The sequence below is a fragment of the Aythya fuligula genome, chromosome 2 (genome assembly GCF_009819795.1).
Source record: "Aythya fuligula isolate bAytFul2 chromosome 2, bAytFul2.pri, whole genome shotgun sequence".
NCBI lineage: Eukaryota > Metazoa > Chordata > Aves > Anseriformes > Anatidae > Aythya > Aythya fuligula.
The window spans coordinates 17140201-17156780 of record NC_045560.1 but is presented as its reverse complement, the minus strand read 5'-3'; the positions used below and the strand labels follow the sequence as shown (position 1 = coordinate 17156780).

General features: G+C 34.2%; 1 protein-coding gene across 1 annotated transcript in view; it reads right to left on the bottom strand.

Moving 5' to 3' along the window:
* Positions 1–16580, bottom strand: part of ARMC4 (armadillo repeat containing 4) — a 90127-nt gene that overhangs the window by 55451 nt on the left and 18096 nt on the right. The window contains exons 10-12 of the mRNA XM_032182664.1: positions 1680–1826; positions 1187–1396; positions 804–1040 (exon numbers count right to left, since the gene is read on the bottom strand). Of these exons, the coding sequence (XP_032038555.1) occupies positions 804–1040; positions 1187–1396; positions 1680–1826 (594 nt within the window). The remainder of the gene's footprint in view (positions 1–803; positions 1041–1186; positions 1397–1679; positions 1827–16580) is intronic.

The window sequence follows — 16580 nt, the reverse complement described above, 5'->3', positions numbered from 1 at the left end:
AGACAAAATGCTGTCACATGGAGCAAGCATAAGTTTGTGTAGTTCAAGAAGCTATTTTTGCAAGGACAAACTCTTTCATAATGCAAAATCTTTAAAAAAAAAAATCATGTCTTGCATGTCTCAAATTCACAAAGAGAATTTATTTATATTTTTTTCCATAAGCACGATGCACTATATTTTCAAATTTGATTCTGCAAATGGGGAAATAACCACTCATCTCAGACAGCTATGGTGAAAATAACTGTATTCAAATTTTAAAACTTAATACACACAAATCTGTGAAACCTGCCAAGGAAATCTGTAGAGAAATCACATATATCCCTTTCTTCTCTTGACAACCGATCAGACACATTGTCCTTGTGAATTATGTAAAACATTAAAACACATTGTTCTGTACTGCACTGGATCTTCTTGGCGACATCTGCAGGTTAGCTTTGTAGAATTTAAATGTACTGATTAACCAGAATATAACATCTTAATTTCGCAAATTTCATTTCTTAAGTATGATTTTAAAAAAATGAACTCATTACGTATTTCATTTCTATATACTTTCTTTTGTGAACTACTCTTAGCCTTTAAAATAAAATATATATATATATGTGATCTTTATTACAAGCTCTAACCTTCTCAAAAAACTTTGCAGAGTATCTACATCCAGAGTGGAAACTTCCTGATGGGATAACTGTACCAGTAACTGTCCTGGAGAAGCTTCATTTTTAAATGATAGTCAAAATGTAATGCTTCTTTTCAGTAGTCAATTATTTTAATGACTGGAAATACCTTAGCTGTATGTGTTTACCTACCTCTGAAGCACATTCTTGTAGTGTCCCCGCAACTGGGGTTAGGATGCTTTTATGTGAACTTTTGAGCCATTCAGCTAATAATGGAATGCCTCCAGCTTTACGGATTGCTTCTTTGTTTTTGGTACTTTTGCTGCAGCTCCAGAGTGCTAAAGCCCCACAACGTGCTATTTCAATATCTTTTGCCTGAGATGGTGTTAGACCAGTTGATCTCACTGAAGTACATGCCAACAATCCAACCTAAAAAAAAAAAAAAAAAAACTTTTTTTTATTTATCTACAAATATGTGTCATATTAAGCTTATTAAGCTGCTTTTTAATGATGGTACATACTATCTGAAGACTCATGTATGCAAAAAATGACATTTTGGGAAAAAATATACTTACCAATCTCTTGATTCCTCCATGAAGCCTTACTGTCCTTCGCGCTCGTTTAAATCTAGCAACATTAGCAATTGTTTCAGCTGCCAAACATTTTAGTTCTTTGTCTGGGGAGTCCAATATTTTGACCATGATCTCTAAGCCCCCAAGATCTGCAATTGCATGTCTGATCAATGTATTTTGACTAATTTCCTTCAGGATTTTTAATGAACCAATCTAAATAATGGAAGATAACAGACATTAAACATTATTTAAGAGTACATAAGCAGAAAAATCTATAAAATGAAGGGTTACATAGAACATTTTAACTTTTAAATCAAATCAGAAGAAAGCAATTGAAAATCATTGAAACTGATTTTCATCTAATAAGTTCTTGCAATTGAAAAAATACAGAAAAAAAAAAAAAAACAGTTTTCTTCATCCTATATAACCATTAAAATTGAAAACATATGCTAATAGAAAAGGTATATTCACAACTCTTTTCAACAAAGCTACTTACCTGGCATTTAATTTCTTCTGTATCAAGTAAATTAATTAACACTTCAAGACACCCAATGTCTCTGATGGCCAGCTGGCATGTTTCTTGAGCCAGATTGAAATCTCTCATTGAACACAATGCAATTACTGTAGCTGTTGGATTACCTCCCTAAAATAAAGCAAATTTTTAACATATATAAGGTGCATTTAATATAAAACCTAATCTCTTCTACTACTAGTAGTAAAACTTATACTAAAGGAGAAACTTGTTAGATTATTTTTTATTCTATATTGTCAAATGACATAGACATAATAAGAAATGGAATTATTGATAAAGTCTGCAAATGACATATAGATCAAGGTGAGAATGAATAGCACAGATGACTTATGACTAATACAGCCTGCTGTGAATGGACAAGTAAATTAGATAGTCGTGTATTAGAAGTTTTGGTATGAGCACATATCAAAGGAACACATGGTGAAGATACAGACATTTCAGAGAAGCTATCTGCATTCTTTGCATTGGTGTTCACTATAGAAGAAATCAAAGAGACTTCAGACTGGAATCATTCCTCGTGGAGGACATTTCAGATTTGCCTGAAACTGAAGTTACTGTTGAAAAAGTTATTAAAGAAATCCTGACATAGTGAACAATAAAAAAAAATGCCACTACTAGATAGCATTCAATTGAGTTATAGAGAAAACTGAGGGTAAAATAGTTGATTGAATACAAATGGTACGTATCTGGTCACTTGAAACTACCTGATCACTGAAGTACCAGGAAACAACAAATGTTTTTTAAAAGAGTTCAGTAGTTATCCAAGGACTGTTAGCCAAATATCTGTACTGGAAAAAACAGTAGACTGTAATAATGAACAGAATTAAAAGACATCTGCCTAAATATGACATTCTTGGTACAGTATGATATATTTAAGAGTCAGCATAGACCTGTTAAAAGAAGTCCTGCCTTACAAAACCTTCAAAGTTTGTGGCAATGCCAGTCTAGCTGATATGTTTAACTAGTTGATATGTCTACGTAAATCTTTAGACAAAATCCCTGATAGCTTTCATAGAAACTAGGCCACTATATTATACGACTGAAGGTCATTGCATAGATTAAAAAGAATGACTAAAGGATAGGAAACTGGGAATAAGAGTAAATGGTCAGTTCAATGAAGAGGACTGATTTAGTGGAGTTCCATGGATATGTGTTGAAGTTGTGAAATTTGACATACTCATAAACACTCTGGAAAACAAAAGGACTAGTTACACAACAAAGTTTGCTGATGATACTATGCTACTAATTAAACTAAGCCATTTAGGTCCAGTTGTGACAAACTGCTACAGAATCTACTAAGGCTAAGATGGCAATAAAATAGCAAATGAGAAAATGAGAACTGATGCACATCAGAAAAACAAAACAAAACAAAACAACAAAAAACAATCCTAAATCAACAGATGAAATGATGAGTTTTCAAACGACTATTCAAAATTAGATGTTATATCTTGTGATTATGTGAGATGACAATCAAAAACCAAACGGAATAGTAGGACTTGGAAAAAAAAATGTGAATAGAGAATGTCACTATAACACTGTTTAAACCCATGCTTCACATGTACCTTAAAAACTTTTTTTCATTTCTCCAGCTTCAATTTCAAGATTACTGTAGCACCAGAAATATTTCAGAGAAAACAGCAAAGATAATGCAAGGTTTTTTCAGTCTAGAAGGATAAGCGAAGGGATATGATAAGAGGCCTGCAATGTTAGGAATGGCATTGAGCAGGATAAATAGGGACTAAATGTTAAATGTCTCTTTTAATACAGATATAAACTCTTTTAATAATGGGAAGTTAAAAATAAATAAAAGGTGTAGGTTCTTGAAAAAAAAAAAGTAATAAAATAAAATGGTTCCAAGTGGAACTAGCTGTGAAAGGATTCTATGAAAGCTGAAAGTTTTTATGAGTTTAAGAAGAGACTCAACGAGTTCATGAAAAGTAATCCGTTGAAGGTCAGTAAAACCTTAAATATCTCACTCAGTTTCCAATTCCCTGAGCTAAAAATGGGTAGGGGTTGGAGGAGTAGTACATTCATGTTTGCCCTGTTGCCCTGTTCCTACTCTACCCTGTGCATTCATTTATTGGTCTGGGTTTCTTCTTCCTTGGTAGAATACAAGCAGAGCTTCACACTACTACACGTTATGCAGTGAAGTTTCCCACATTTATGGAAATCAGAGGTTAGGCTATCTAGAGTGCATGAGAAGAGCTTTAACCACAGAAAACTTCCATTGTGATTATCCTGTCTCCCTTCCTGTTGCAGTCAGGATATTGGGCCATTCTGACTTACCATATGCCCCAAACAAGTCTCTTTCATGTCCAAATTCAAGGTCATACTCTTACAAATAATGAAAACAGGATACACCCCAGTGTAGGAGTTCTATATGGGAAACCAGGGCATGTAAAAAGACTTGTGATGTTGAATAAGAATTTGAGATTACAGTGTATCATTTGATTTAATTGATATTTTATGATATTTTGGGTAGATAAGTGAATATACTGAATAGGAATATAGGCATTACCTCCTTTTAGGCACTTGTGCTACTACAGGTATTGTGTGTCCAATTTTCTTTTTTACAGTTCTAGAAAGAAAGTGAAAATACAGAGATGATTCAAAGAAGAGAAAGAAAAGTTACTGTAAGCCTGGAAAACTGCTGCATGAAGTCAGACATGAGAAACACTATTTAGTTTATTAACAAGTAAGTTAAGGTATGATTTATTCATAGTGAAAGAATACATCTATGAGGAAAAGGAATGTGATCACACTGCGCTCTGCAGCCTATCCTGATGTTTGATGATTTGAGGTAAAAGGTACTTGAATTTACATGACAAGTAAAGTGCAAGTTTTCCACTGTGTGGTTAGTTATCCTTTGGAAGAAGTTTCTTAGGGTGACGATAAGTTTTCCTGCAGTGGAAATTTTTCAGTCAAGATTGGATGTTTTTCTAAAAGATAAGCTCTATTTCAGCCACAGCGACTAGACTAAGACCAAGAAAAAGATCAAAGAATACACCCTGTTGTAGGCAGAAAGTTAAACCATATGATAACAATAGATTCTTTTGAACCCCTAACACAGATTTACTATTAATCAAATCAGAAACAAATCCAGCTACACAAAAATTGGGAGGGTTGAGCTACCATGAAGCTGCAAAAGAAGCTGGAGTGCATGAACAATGGCAAGTGCTGCTCAGGAGGAAGTTCCAATTTAGTGCACATAGTAAATCAAACTACTGTCTCCACCTCCCAAACGCCTTTGAATTCCAAGGAAGCTTTGGCTGACACCCAGATTTGAACTGTGCTGCCCAAGCCCATCTATTTTTAATGACACCTTTGAAACTGTCAAAGACTTTGAGCCAACATTTTCCAGAAGAAAATAATTTGCTAATCTGTGTACATCATTCCAAAATATAGAATACTAAAAAACTGAGTAATGTTTGCTAATGTGAAACAAGTAGATCTAACCAAAACACTGACATTTTGCAGCATATTTCTTAAATGTAAACCATAGCAGTAAAACAGATACACTGTAAAAAAAGTATTTAAAAGTATTTAAATTTAACATGCTCTTCTTCAGCAGATACCATAAAAGGTAGCTGTTATGCCCAAAATGAATGTGAGAAAAATACTTGGTAAAATTTCAGATCAGTAACTTATATCAGACTAAACTTTTCTGTTAATCAATGAAGCACATGTGGATGGCACCTCCTAGCTATTTTTTACTCAATTTTCTTGTAACTATAGATACCCACAGAACTTCCACAGCAAATTGCTTAAAAGTGGTGTGGGGTTTTTTTGTTTGTTTGTTTTTTTTAACATCTATAACATATGTTGTCCTAAAGGAAGATTTCTACAAATTTGTCATGTTATCTTTTTATCTGTCATTATAGCCTTGACTTCAGAAGAAAATGCCACTTGTGCCTAGCTTTAAGAACATACTTTGATCTATTTTGTACAGTATCTCCTATAGAATAAAGTATTGTAGCAATTTCTCAGATGTTTTCCTAGAAATCAGTTTATCCACATCTCAAAGTTTAAACAATTTTTTTTAAATCTATAAAATATTGCAAAACTACACAGAATATTCTATAGCTCAAAAGAACTAACAGTTGTCCTTTTGTGAAGTTTATGGTCTTCTCATATAGCTTAATAGTTTGAGGTTTATTTTGCTTTGAATTATAAAATAATTTAAAAAATTGCAACAGGTGTTTAAAGAGAAATTTTCTCTTTTCATTATTTTATATAACTGTAAGAAAGATATTACTAACCTGACAAATGACATCTCTTCTGTTGAGAAGTGCTTCTCCTGTAGTGAAACTACATTTATATATAATGTAGTAATTCATATTTCACTTATATGCATAATGGCTGGCATGAGACATTTAATACAAAGTTTTAAAAAAATAAACAACTTTTAATTCGCTTACATTAAATCAAAAATAGAACAGTATATGAAAAATATATATGCATTCAATTTTTTTCAGCTTCAAAACTGAAAGCTGAAAATGCATAACTCATGTTTTCAAAGTAAAACCACAAAAAAATATTTTTCATATGTTCTGAAGCATCAGTTCTACAAAATAAGAAATTATACCAATGGTTTCAACGATTATTTTTTTCTTTCCTGAAGTTATCATTACAGCAAGTCTTCCAGTACTTACAACACAGATTTAACATGCATGGAAATACTTACCTCTCCATTAAGTTGACATAAAATCTGCATCATGTTGTTATAACATTTGAAATCTGATATGTTGGATACAAAATAAACTCTACTGGCAGATTAACAATCATTTTTAAGGCTTCAAATTAAACACAGATTTAGTTTAAAATCTGTCTCTTCCTATATGGTGGTATAACATATATGTCCACAAATTAAATGAAAATTTTAAGAGCATCAGTGTTATACTATCAGTAAAACATCTTCTGTGAAATGTATGTAATGTCACTTTTCTGATACTCAGAGCTCATGGATGAGAATTACAGAAGATATAGAAATATATGTATACAATGCCAGCTTTATTAGACAATGATTAGATTTTATACACATCTGGTATCTATGAGTTTGATCTCACTTTCTGTGCTGGGTGGGTGAAAGATTAGGAAAAGACCAGTATGAGACCTTCCCCATGAAACTTCTCCATTACAATAGGACAGGGTGTGGAGACCACCATTATATTCTTTCACCTTTAAATGCTTTAAAGGGCATTTCAGGAATGATGAAAGCTACAGAGGTGTCGTGCAGAAGTTGCTGAATAATCTGTTCATTAATAAAAAGGTAAATCAAGATTTAATGTCAAAAGGAATATTAGCCCAACCAGTTTGACTGCCTGTTAAAAATAGGTCATTAAGTTTTATCTGTTTATTTTAGTGTAATGCAAAATAACTAACATTTGCATAATACATACTTTCCATCTGCCTAGGGCATGCTTTTGGTCTTGGTTTAAGATATCAAGAAACAGGAAATCTAAAGGCTAATTACCTTTAGTGTTAAAATAATGAGCTTGTCTGACTTCATCACTTTTTTTTCAATGTTTTGAAGATGTGGGTACCAGAACAAGATTTGCTGGTTCAAAATCAGTCTTACCAACAGTGTACAACAAGGTAACCTTTCTTCCCTAAGCCTACTCACTGCTCCCGTTTATGAAACAGGGCACTCGCTGTCTTTGCCCTAGAAGTACTGAGCAACTCTTAGTTGCTTTCATGTTAACTTTTGAGAAATTTCTAGAGTAACTGTTTCCTGAAGACAGCCCCTCACTGTACAGGCATGCTCTGAATTCTGTGCACCCACCAACTTAACTTCACACCAGGGCATCATGAAACACATGGAATGTGAATGGAGACACCCTGCCAAGCAATTCAGATCTGTCTTTGAGAGCCTGTCCTGTTATTCCACGTTCTTTGCCATTTTTGATTTTCAGGAGTGACTTCATATTCATGTCCATAACTCTTAAAAAAAAAAAAAAAAGTTAACCAGTGTTTGGTTTAGTCAGTTCTATAATAGAAATAATATTGGTGATGTTTCCCCAGATATGACTATGCATCAATTATTCCATGCTGAGTGCACAAGATGCAAGCTTATGCAAGATGCATAAACTTTTGCTTGCATCCAGGTCCCCTTTTCACTAGCTCATTTAGCATCCTATCTTTCTCCATTTCAAAACCCTCATGCCTTTGGAACGTGTTCCTTAGGATCCCAGAGAATGTTGGGCACTGCTTTTGAAGTATCCAGTTACCTCCCGACGCCTTCTGGTGGGAGCACATTCAAATACAGCTTGTCTACAAAACACCGCTCAAAGATCTCAAGTTCTGGTGGCTCCTCAGCAACAGCAGTGGCGGAAAGACACACAGAGAACAGCTACAAATACAGTCATCTATTCTTCAGGTCCATTGTGGATAAGACAAGAGGCAGGAGGGTTAAATGGTATCAGGCCTGATTTATGCTAGGAACTAAAAAAACATTTTAAACTGTAAGAAGATCTGAATTTTGGAATATATTGCTTCCAGAAGTTATGAAATCTCCATTGCATGAAAGAATAGTTACAGAAATACTTGTCAAAATGACACGTAAAAATTGACAAACAAGGAATTAATCCTGTTTTGTGAGTAAGCAAAATGAGTTAGTATCTTCCTAGGCCTGTTTTCTATTATTTATTTTCTAATGAACATTTATTAACATGAAATTTTGTAAATATAAAATGTCTGATTTCCTTCTCTTTTTTTCTTAAAAAATATCCATAATAATGAGATAATAGATACAGATAACAGATAACAAAATATGCAGGCTTAAGATTTCAATATCACATATCCCATCCTAAGTAAAACCCTTCCCAGTCAATATAAAACTTAAAATTTTGAAACCATGATCTCATTTCAGTAAGGCTAAAGAAGAAAGATATAAAATTTCCTCTGGAGTCATCTCTGGAAAGGCTAAATATCATTAAAGTTTTTGCAGATGTTCTGCCAGCAGGCGGAAACATTAGCTTTTCAGACAGCTGAGACAGTAGAGGAGCTGTACAGGAGACCTATGGAACATCAAACCCAATTATTGTCATCTGGTTCAGTCCACATTATGGCACGCATTGTCCTCTTCCTTTTGTTTGAACCTTCCAACATCATCTGTGGCATAACTGTGCCACTTTGACAGATATGATAGCATTTTATATAGATCTCCCTACAGTAAGGACCTATATCAGAATTTAGAATTGTCACAGATGAGACTAAGGAAAAGCTGGTTTTACAAGAAAGGCACCACACCATGCCTAGATTCAGGATGCCAGTGAGCTGAGTCCTTTGACAGAATTCCTGTCTGCTGCTGGCCAGGTTCCTTCTCCCTGCATCTCTGTTCCCTGCTTTCAACTGAAATCTAAAGGCATTATTGGAGTACAAGTAATAAAAGTACTAACAAGACTATAAAGAAACTGATTCCAAGTGCATTGTCCAATTCATAGGAAAATGTATGTACACGCATGGAAAAATAAAAATATTACAATGAAGTTGCAGTGCATTTCAGTTTCCTCAAAGAAAGCAAGTTAAATAAAATGAAAATTACACAACTTTTGGCTCACAAACATCTCTATAAATATGGTATCTATTTGGAGGAGGGTTTTTAATTAATCTATTCATTTAGTATGTGGATTAATAGTGAATATGACTGAATATAACATAATATGTAATAACATATAACCTAATATATTTCTTTTTTCCAGAAAAGGAAATACTGTTTTAAACTGCAAGGGCAATGCCAGGGATTTTTTTGTTCTCTTTAGACCTACGGCTGAAATTTAGTTTGCCACAGTAAAAGTTCACTGTAAAAAAAAAAGTTTACTGTATCAGGAAAGTACTGGATGGATACCTTAATGTGCATGCCTGTGATAATATGCCTATGACTGAAAAACAGGAATGAAAATTGCCGTTGGTGGGTGGTTTTGTCATTCCTATGTAAAACAATACTCTCGTTTTGATTTTAAGTATATATAATCTAAATGCTTACTACAATATACTTGAAAAAAATAAAACTGTACGTAGTAAGTCAATATAGTTTTAGAAAATACCAAACAACCAATAATTTTATGTTATCTGAAAGAAAGTAGAACAAATTATTGGGACTGTTATTGTGATATCAGAAATCACTTAATTAAAATCCATTAATGGGATGAAAATAATCATAGAACAAGAACATTGTTGAAGTGGAATCCAAGCCCAAACTGCCACTTTCATAAAACAGTAAAGTCAAAATTTAAGTGGTAAACTATAAAACAGAATTCTTAATTTACACCTTTAAGACTTAGTGATTTTGTATTGAATTGGACTCTCAAATCTTCGATCATTCTGTAATTTACAGCTCAAAAACTTATATACATTTCGATAACGCTTAATGGAAGACTGAGTATTGCAGTGTGATATGCTCAGTACGCTTCAGCAAGGCAATTTTTCTATGTTAGTGAACCTCTAAATACTCTGAGTATTGTTTTGGTTTAAATACTAGTTCCAATTTTTCATTTTAGTTTATAAAACATACAAGCTGCAACTTGTTAGAGATGAGTTATGGACAAGTATAACTGAGTTATGGAATAATTCCCTGCCCCATTTCCTGAATCTTCTGGAGTTCTTGGGCTACAGCCTGGCAGCGTGTAAACCATACAGATTAGTATAACTAAAGCCAGTGGAAAATCACAGGCAGCACAAAATCACAAAATCCAAAACGTTTATATTGGACTACAAGTTTTAGTGCACAGAAGTCGCACGGTTTTAGTTGCAGATTAATTCCTTTACCCTGCTTCTATGTCACAGTGGCAGAAGTGACATATATGTTAGGACCCAGACACTGAGTTAAACTTGCCACGATATTTTATGAAAGTGAAAAGAAATGACTTCTCAAACAAAAGAAAAAGTTGATTATTATTATTATTTTGAGTGAACCAGAACTTGATTCCCTCTTGAAAACTCTCTCTAGACATGTATCCATTCTGTTAGCTTTCCTTTTCTGATGCATAGCAATTGGATTCAATTATAGAATAGATTAAGAGTCAATGCAGTTCACATGCAAACATATGAACTTTTACTTCATTGGACTAGGAACAGTAGAATGCTTTTCCCAGTAACTTCTCAATCCTGACAGTTAGAGAGAAGTGAAATGCTGACCCAAAAACTCAGGAAACCTGGCCAAGGTAATATATAATAATTTAACAATGCAAGGTTATCTTCTTCTCATTTTTGAAGTTTTCATTTTAGCAGTGTATTTGTTCCCCAGTTGCATCTGGATAATTTTGTAGAGACAATGGACCAGTCTTTTCAAACCTAGATAAATTTGGAGGGGAAAAAAAAATGTGGGCAATAAACCCACAATCCCACTGTGATTTCTAGATCAGATTACTGCAACAGATGTTAATTTGAGATTTAATCTAAACTACTGCTACTGCAACATGTAACTATTCAAGAGACTGTGTAAACACTAAGTCATGCTGAGTTTTAGCTCTGACTTAGGTTTTAGTTACCACAGGCTGCCTGTAGTACCTTTGGTACCCATACCAGAGTTTAGACTTCACTTTATCTGGCAAAGCAGCTTGAGGTAACTGTATCCGTGGAGTAAATCCTATAACACCTCCAACTCAAACCATCAGCTCCCAACACACCAACATGAAAGAACTCAGTCTCAACAACCATCAAAGACTTCCTCTCAGTAGGTCCTTTCAGCATATGCACATTGCTTGACTTCATGCACAAACCATGACCTTCCTCAGTTCTCTGTAAGAGAAGTCACCTTCCTTGGTCTTGGTACCATCGCTTCCCTTCAGCAGTGCACTGCCTTCAGCTGTCACTGTCACCAACACAGATGCAGTCCCTGAACAAAGGATTTACCTCAGAATTCTCAGTGAAAGGTTCTTGTTTTTGGGAAGTTACAGGCACCACCTACATGCAATGTCATCAAATACATACTTGACCTGCCTGATGAGCATCAGAAACATGACTAATACCATTCATAACTTGACAAAACATCTTCAACTGTGAGATTAAAGAATATATTCATATTCCTTCTTCCTGCCTGCTCTAAAGGGATGGTAACTATATATACAAAAAGACTGCTCTCTTTGTAATCAAGCTTGGAGAACCATCTGGGACATTAATATTGCATACAATGAGTGTGCACCACAAGTCTGCAGCATTTGTGTTCTCTTTGGACCTAGACGACATCAATGCTGGTAAGATACCTGCCTTGATGGTAAGCCTCAATACACTATACTGCTGTAAGTCAATAGTGCCTACATAAATACTACAGTAATATAATAATGCCACAGTACTATACTGTCCTCTTCCAAGTGGGCTATCCCCATTAATTTACACATTTGAGCACAGTTACATGCAAACATTTTTTTTTATTATTTTATTTTTTGTACAGGCTTTGGTCTTTACCCACCTTCTTTCCTCCCTTTCTACCTTCAGCCTCTGGCTGGAGCCATAAGCAATGCTCATGATTCACGAGCTCTTGATACAAACTTACCCAGGCGTAATGATTCAATGGCCTTCACAGTGTCTCTTTGACATGAACAGCGAACACTTTGGTCTGCTATCCTTAGCTGTGCTTCCTTCCCATCTTGTAAGAATGCCCTTTATGCTTTCTAAACAATGTCCCTCTTGCAGACCTTGTTTGCATGTAGGTGTGCTGCTTTGCAGTGGAGAGAAATGGAAAGAAGAATCAGAAACACTGAAAAGAAGCTGATAAACAGGAAAGAACAGTGCTAAGGGTACCAAATAGGCTGAGAAAGCCAAAAGATATTAATCGAATAAAAGATTTCAGGAAAAAAAATGATTTCAGAACCGCTAAATATGGCTAGATTTGGCTTGCAAGAAAAACAAACAAGCTCTCAGAGGTATTATGTGCCAGTATGGCTAAGTGAGAACAGCCAGTTGGGCTAATATAGACTAAGGTAAATCAGAATGCCAAGACATAAACTTAAAAGTGATTCTTGGGTAAAAGGATTAAATGTGCTTTCTCTCATAGAACAGTATGCCAATAACTTAAATTCATAAAATTCCTGAAAGAAAAGACATATTTTAGTGATCAGAAGGCAGAATGCATCTGAGTAGAAATTATGGGATTTTTTTACTTTCCTATTGCTCACTCAACATCAGTCTCAGGAAGGTGTCATAAAATCACCGCATTGCTTTATTTGGACAGCTAATTCTTGCAAATTCATTCCAGATGTTTATTTACACTTGCTTTTCTCCAGAATCCTGATAGTTTCTCCCTCTGCTCACCAACACTCTGTCAAAAGAACCATCCTGAAAATGACAGGATACTTTGCATTCCACTCCTGGAAGAACTCCAAAGACAGTGCAGCATTTGCTGATAAGACAGTAAAAAGCTGTGCAAAGCCATTAGGTCTGATCTACTCAAACTCTTCGGAAGAAGCAGTAGCAAGACAAACCAGTAAGATGCTGATCACATACATACTGTCCGTGTAAACAAAGCTCAAGCACAGTCACCAAACTGGTGAGGCCAAAGCTATGACCATGGCTATCTAGCAGGTGCTTGTCAGTTGATTTTCCCTATTTAAGAACTGCCAATTTGTTTCTGTTAACAAAAAAGCTGAGCTTTGGAAAAGCACTCCGAAGCAAAAAGGCCAAAAAACATACAACCCCAAATTGCCAAATACCTAAAGAATTTGTAATATGAGTAAACATTCAAAAGACTATTTCCTATTACACCTACTGAAGACTTCAAATGCACGAACGAGTGTTGGGATGGAAGTCATCTGACTAAGCTCACTAATCTACAAACATCCCACATTCCTGACAATTAACATCGAGTCATCTATAGCCATCCTACATTCCTGTTAACTCAGATCAGGTCAACAGTGAAGCTGAAAACATGATCCATCTCACTCTGAATTAGATATTTAAAATATCAGATGAATCACATCCTTAAAATGCCTAATTTTTTCCATGGATCATAAAGGTAGTGTTGAATGACCGGCTCAGCTACAAATGCCTACTCTGTTTATATTTAGAGATAGATGAGATGAATCTAATCTACGTATTGACTTCTATGTCTTGATACTAGAACAAAGATATAGACCTCTCCCTACTTTTGGTCACTTATATTTTTTAAAAGAACGTATACAAATTAGCAGGGTTGAACTGGAAAGACAAAAAGGTCTGGTATTAAATTAAAAGAAGCAGCAGCCTACACAAACAACAGTCTTGTTTTTTAATTTAACATTGATAGTTGTAAATCCTGATTGCACACTTGGAGACATGACCTATGCTGCACCTAATACACATACACTAGTCTAGGTTGTGTGTGATAGTGTCAGACCACGTGAGCAATGCAGAGGTTGCATAGCACTTGGCTAACAAAGAGAATAAAAGCCTTAATGTTATTACAGTGAACCCTTGAAGAAAATTTAATGAGGTTGAATTAAGAAAGACCTGCGCCTTTATAGACTACTGAGAGCTAGCAAAGCTGTTTAAGTTTCATAAGCACTGAGCAAACAGAAAAGACAGTATGATTCAAAACCAGTTAAAAAAAGAAAAACAAAACGATAGCAATAGCCTGTGAAAATTAAAAAAAAAAAATGTTCTTTGGAGAAGTAATTTTTTTTTAAATATATTAAAAATTGAAGTCAGTAAGAGCATAGGAAAAATAAATATAGATGAGGACATGGCAGAAGCACAGGCATGCTTCTGCAATAGCTGTATATAGAAAACTGTGATTAAATTGAGCTGAGATCCAATGTGGAACATTTAAGACCAATGTGGAATGTTGTTCTTAAAACACTTGGTAGCTTTCAGACACAATCATGTTCTGTAGGAAAGACAACAACTTGATTATCTATTTCACGATTATAAAATCTTAAGTCAGACTGAGACAGATGTGGTGATTTACAATTATGTTACAGGTATAGTAGTTATGGTGTTAAAGCAGTAGCACATTAATTTATATAACATACCTGCTTTTACAATAGAATACGATTCCACAGAAAGGGGAGAATCATACTTCAGTTATTTTACATTCTTTACCTTTGCCCTGAATTTTTGACGGATCATCTCTTCTTTCTTGTTTTCCATTGAAATCTTTTTTTTTTTTTTTCCTCCTGCTTATTTTCGTTATGTCTATCTTGCCTTTCATCTCATCAGCTTCAAAACACTTAGGAATGGGTGATCCTTAGAACATTAATTAACCTCCACTACACAGAAATTCCTCAGAATCAGTGTTTATGGTCAAAAATCAAATGGCAGTTATGTATTTTATATGTCTCATGATGAAGAATGATTGTTTGTACAGTATTTTGAGGAGAGAGCTATGCAAGTTCTTCAGAGTTGCCAATTATAATAATAATTTGAGAGTTCTCCATTTGCCAATATTTCCTACCCAGTAAATTTATCATAAAAAAGATTTCTTTTTCATGATCAGCACTGGCTAGATTGTTAAAAAATACATATCTTAACTATAAAATGCAGTTTTTCCATGTTTTTATCCCATTCTTTTTTCAGCAAGCATGTTCTTTTCAGCAATTTAAAAGAAAATCTTGGCTAATACCAGAAGATAGGAACAAGAGATGTTCACGAACAGTGGAGTAGAGAGGGATATAAAAAGATTACCTGCCAAGGCTGACAGGTTAGCCAAATATGTGCCTAGAAACACTAGCAGGTGGCACATGATTATGGCTCATATATTTGGTATTTTCTGAAGAATATCAGTCTACCCCTTTGCCAAACTACAGCAAAATTATTGTTTCATCTTGATCCTTCGGTTCAGTTGAATAACCTCCTTCATATTCTCCCAACATATACTTTCTTAAGGAAACATAAAAGGTTTATTGTTAGATACTCTACCAATAACACAGTCTAAAATATCCACAAATTTGGTCAGTCCTGAAAAAATGCGTTACACTGGTAAACTTATTTTATATATGAAAATATTCTCTATATCCTCATATACACTTATTTACTATTTAGCAGATAAAAAATAGTTTCATGTAAGCCTTGCTAATATATTATTATAAAGGAAAAACAGTTAACTCTTAACCACAGGTTATGGAAAAAATAATACAATATGAAATATATTTCCTATACAGATATTTTTGCAACTGCTATTAGGTTCTAACATTTGACTCTGTTGCACATCTAGGACCTGATTTCAAGATTACTGATAAATTCCTTTGATAATATTGCACACAAAATAATTTCTAAGTTGATTACATATCTACCCAAATTCATAACTTTTATGTTAACTGTCCAAGTATTCAGCCAGGGTTGTAAGTTCTACCCATCAGTAAATCTTCCTGATAAAATGGAAGCCAAATTAAGAAAGGCAGTTAGTTCATCAAAACTCATACTTGCTCTCCAGGCAAATAATTCAGGGGTATCAGAAAACATCAGATTTTAGACTTTTTCTAATACTAGAAAGCTTTAAAGCACTATTACAACATGTAAAATAAGTAAAGCAAGAAATTAATACTTTAGTGGGTACACTGTAACACTAATACCATTTTTTTCTAGTCTTATACAACTTCAAATAACTTTTAATTAGTTTCACTTTAAATGAATTAGTATTGGAAGACACATTTTATTCCTTAGGCTAAAATGTTCAGGTCTATTTTGAGGTTCAGTGTTTGAAAATAAAACAGAATCACTATTCTACTACTCCCAAAATTGATTTCTTAATCCATGCATAGTTTATGAAGTTGATTTAAAATTTTATAATGAGAACTAATGTAATCTTAATAATATGGAACATGTCCAATACCACTGTAACTTAAGAAAGCTATACTTTTCCATTATACAGTTAAAAAAATACCGTGTCTATCTTCTATTTCACACAAATTTTGAAAAAAAAAATATATATATATATATTAGTCACATCAATGT